At 55.5% G+C, this 4,224-nt stretch overlaps 1 protein-coding gene across 1 annotated transcript in view; it reads left to right on the top strand.

Annotated features, from left to right (window-relative positions):
• Positions 1–1,341: 1,341 nt before the first annotated feature.
• Positions 1,342–4,224, top strand: part of TMEM151B (transmembrane protein 151B) — a 5,144-nt gene continuing 2,261 nt past the window's right edge. Inside the window, exons 1-2 of the mRNA XM_011986901.1 lie at positions 1,342–2,411; positions 3,980–4,221. Of these exons, the coding sequence (XP_011842291.1) occupies positions 1,764–2,411; positions 3,980–4,221 (890 nt within the window). The 5' untranslated portion in view covers positions 1,342–1,763. The remainder of the gene's footprint in view (positions 2,412–3,979; positions 4,222–4,224) is intronic.

Raw genomic sequence — 4,224 nt, forward strand, 5'->3', positions numbered from 1 at the left:
GGGGGAGGGGCCTAGGGGCGGAGCCTCGCGGACCCTGGGCTTATGAGAGAGGGGGCTAGGCTCTACCGGGGTGGGGACGGTGGCAGGGATCCTGTCTCACAGAGGGGGATGCTACCTTGAAGGCCAGGAAGGGAGACTTGTAGGGGCTACAGAACAAGGAGGGTACCATGGGGAAGTGGTGGTGTTACCTGATCTAGGACCCTAAGGAGGTCAGATGTGTACAGGGGGATCCCCCCTGTGGTCATTGGGAGTGTGTGTGTGGGAGGGGGGGTGTGCACCTCTCACGAGGCTCCTGCTGCTTCCTCATATCCCTAGTTGGGGTCAGTAGTCCTCAGTCCTCTGAACCTGAAGACAAAGAGACGGAGGAAAGTACCAAGAGCACCCCCACTCCAGCCTCCCATGCACACTTGTGCACACGCATGCACCCTGCACTAGGGCAGAGGCACACAAGAGGGGATAGGCCTGCAGGTAAAGCCCCTTTCAGAGGTACCCACATGGGGACAAGCGCACAACCAGGTAGGCACACGAAGGGGCCCATGTGTTCATACCTCCTAAGGACAAGGCTCCCCGAAAGGCACATGTACCCTAACCTCCTTGTCCACATGTACTGTGTGCTATTTCCTAGCTCGCCTAACTATCCATACTTCTAGATCCAGGGCTCGATGCCTATTATTGTACCTTCTTTTCCACTCTTTTCCTCTCTTCCCTGGCTGGCCTCTAGGTCAGGCTTGAGGAATTGAGGGGGTAAGTCAGGATCCCAGCAGGCAGCTGTGTGTGTGTGTGTGTGTGTGTGTGTGTGTGTGTGTGTGTGGTCGGGGGATGGGTTCCTAAAGCTAGAAAGCAGAGAGGAGGGGTGGGAAAACAGGCCACAACAATAAATCAAACTCAACACTCAATTAGGATGTGGCTGCTGGGGGCCAGCACCATGGTAGGCACCTAGGATGCAAAGAGAATGAAGTGTGGGTCCTCAGGAGTACCCAATCTAGTGGGGAGCCCGACATGTAAACAAATCCTGGGCCAACCCTGGGACAGAATGTGCCAAGTGCTTTAACAGACAGGCTCCAGGAGATTATCAAAAATCATTTTCTCTTGACAAATTGCTGGGCTTCAAACGTTGTCCTCGCTACCCTGGTCCCACATCCCCTATGCCTGTCCTCTCCTCAGCCACATGCCTCTGCCCTTCTGGATACCTCCTCCTGGACTGCCTGCCGCTCAGGGACCCCAGCCCCCTCCCTCCCATCCTAGGACAAAGGGAAGGATGTCAGGGCACAGGAGGAAGACTCACAGGGGAACCAGGGTCCAGAACACGGGGAATGAGACAGGGCCTGGGGTTCTCTGGAGGCCCTTCTCCAAAGGAGGTGTTAGGCTAATTGTGAGGGTTAGGGAGGTGGATGGGTCGGAGGGGAGCAGCTCCTCTAGAACCTAGGACTGAAACAAATCTGGAAGTGAGGGCCCCACTTGTTAAGTGGGGAGGTGATGTCAGTGGGTCCCTCCCCCTTTTCTAGAGGACCCGGAAGGGGTCTGGGCTGGGGACCTGCCTTCGCTGATGCCTGTCTGTCTGTCCTCCCCTGTCTTCCCTGTCCACGCCTTCTCCTGTTTCATTGCCCTCTTTATGTCTGTCTCTGGACACTCTCTGGGTACCATCCTATCCATCTGTGTTTGCTGCCTGGGCCTCCATCTCTGGCTCTGATCTTTCTCTGCCTCTTGGGGTGTCTCTCTCTGCACTTGCCTGTACTGGCATTCTGGTCCCCTTTCCTATCCTCATGGCTCACTCTGTGTCACTTCCATTTCTACCTCTGGCCCCTGACTTCCATCTTGGTCTCACCTTTTCTTTCCATATCCTTGTTCTCTTTGCTTGTTATTTCTGGTGCTGGCCTCTGCCCCTCCATCCCTGCATCCATCTCTGTGCTGGGTCCTGCCTGCTCTCGCTTCCCACTCATCTCGGCCCCTCTCCCTGCCCACCTGAGCAGCAGCGTCCCATCCAGCCCTCTTTCACCAAGTCCCTCTGCCGTGAGTCCCACTGGAAGTGCCTCCTGCTCTCGCTGCTCATGTACGGCTGCCTGGGGGCAGTGGCCTGGTGCCACGTCACCACAGTGACGCGCCTCACCTTCAGCAGCGCCTACCAGGGCAACAGCCTCATGTACCATGACAGCCCCTGCTCCAACGGCTATGTCTACATCCCCCTGGCCTTCCTGCTCATGTTGTATGCCGTCTACCTGGTGGAGTGTTGGCACTGCCAAGCCCGCCATGAGCTGCAGCACCGTGTTGATGTGAGCAGTGTGCGGGAGCGTGTGGGCCGCATGCAGCAAGCCACACCCTGCATCTGGTGGAAGGCCATCAGCTACCACTATGTCCGCCGCACCCGCCAGGTCACCAGGTACCGCAACGGAGACGCCTATACCACCACCCAGGTGAGGAGCTGGTGGGGAGTGCAAGACATTCAACATGGGAGGTGGCACTTGGCCCTGCCTTACTCCCTCCCCACCTCCCTGGGGGGAAGGTGGGAGGAGCACAAGGCAGCAGTGAGCTCCCATGAGCATTGCAACAGCAGGGCAATAGCAACAACCATAGTCATAACAGCAAACAACGACCAGGAGCCAGGCTCTGCTCTAAGTATTTTACACACATCAAATCATTTATTTAACCCTCATAACAACCCTATGAGGTAGGCAGGTATTCCCATTTTGCAGATGAGGAAACTGAGGCCTGGAGAGTTTAAGTAACGTGTCTAAGGTCAAATAGGCAGTATGTGGTGGAGATGAGACTCGAACTCAAGGAATCTGGCTCCAGGATCTGTATACTGTTTAGTGCTTAATGGGTCTATTTGGTGATTAATGGCAGAGTGTGGTGGCTCAGGCCTGTAACCTCAGTCAGCACTTTGGTGAGGCAGGAGGATCTCTTGAGCCAGGAGTTTGAGACCAGCCTGCCTCGTGGCAACATAGTAACACCCCATCTGTAGAAATAATAAAAAGAAGTAGCTGGTGTGGTGGTATGCACCTGTAGTCCCAGCTACTCAGGAAACTGAGGTGGGAAAATCATTTGAGGCTGGGCAGTTGAGGCTGTAGTGAGCTGTGATCACCACAGTGCAAGACCCCATCTCAAAATAAAGAAAAAAGAAAAAAAAATTAGTGCTTAATGGTTGGAGATGGCTTCACATGCCCAATATCATAGCATGCTCTACCTATTCAGTGAGGTGACTGCTACCGAGTTCTCTTTCACAGGTATGGACACGTAAACTCAGTGACTTGTCTAAAGTCTGCTGCTCTTAAGTGGTAGTGCTAGGCTCAATCCCAGCTTCCTGGATCTCAAGTTCAAGGGTCTAAGAAGAGGTGGGTGTAGGAAGTCTCACTGGGGGTGGGCAGGTCAATCAGCACTTTGTGGACTCGCCAGGATGAGACATATTGGAGTCCTGGAGGAGACATTCCCAGATGTAGGCCATCTGTCTTAGTATAAGGATCAACAGACAGAAGCCTGGGGCCGGTGAGAAGCAGGAAGGAGGCTGAGTGATAGCTATAGCCTGAACAGGAAGACTAGAGACAGAGGGGTTCTTTAGGGAGTGCTTCTGGGGAACCCATTTGGAAACACAATTGTAAAAGGGAAGAAAGAAGAAGAGAAGGCTGTTTGTGGTGATGCGGGAGCACTTTGGAAAACAGAGGCAGTGGCAAATGGATCAGGCAAGCCAGAGGGGCAGTTCGTGGCCAGGGCCTGACTCCTAGAGGACGCAGGGTTTAGTTAGAATTTAAATACGCACAGGTGGGGCTGGTTCTAGTCCGGTCCTCACGTCTGATTATGCAGAGGGCGTCAGTTGCTCTGCAACTCGGAAAGATCCTAACCAGCTCCAGCCGGCATCTAAACCAAGACAGACTTAGGGTCCGACCAGGCAACCAGAGCAGCAATGGGGCGGGCCAGGGTGAGTGGGCAGAAGCGGGCACCGCTGACGGGCTCCTCGCGACCCAGCCGCCTGCCCCCCGCGCCGCAGGTCTACCACGAACGCGTCAACACGCACGTGGCGGAGGCCGAGTTCGACTACGCGCGCTGTGGCGTCCGCGACGTGTCCAAGACGCTGGTGGGGTTGGAGGGCGCGCCGGCCACGAGGCTGCGCTTCACCAAGTGCTTCAGTTTCGCCAGCGTGGAGGCCGAGAACGCGTACCTGTGCCAGCGCGCGCGCTTCTTCGCAGAGAACGAGGGCCTGGACGACTACATGGAGGCACGCGAGGGCATGCA

The sequence above is a fragment of the Mandrillus leucophaeus genome, unplaced genomic scaffold (assembly GCF_000951045.1).
Source record: "Mandrillus leucophaeus isolate KB7577 unplaced genomic scaffold, Mleu.le_1.0 Scaffold3, whole genome shotgun sequence".
NCBI lineage: Eukaryota > Metazoa > Chordata > Mammalia > Primates > Cercopithecidae > Mandrillus > Mandrillus leucophaeus.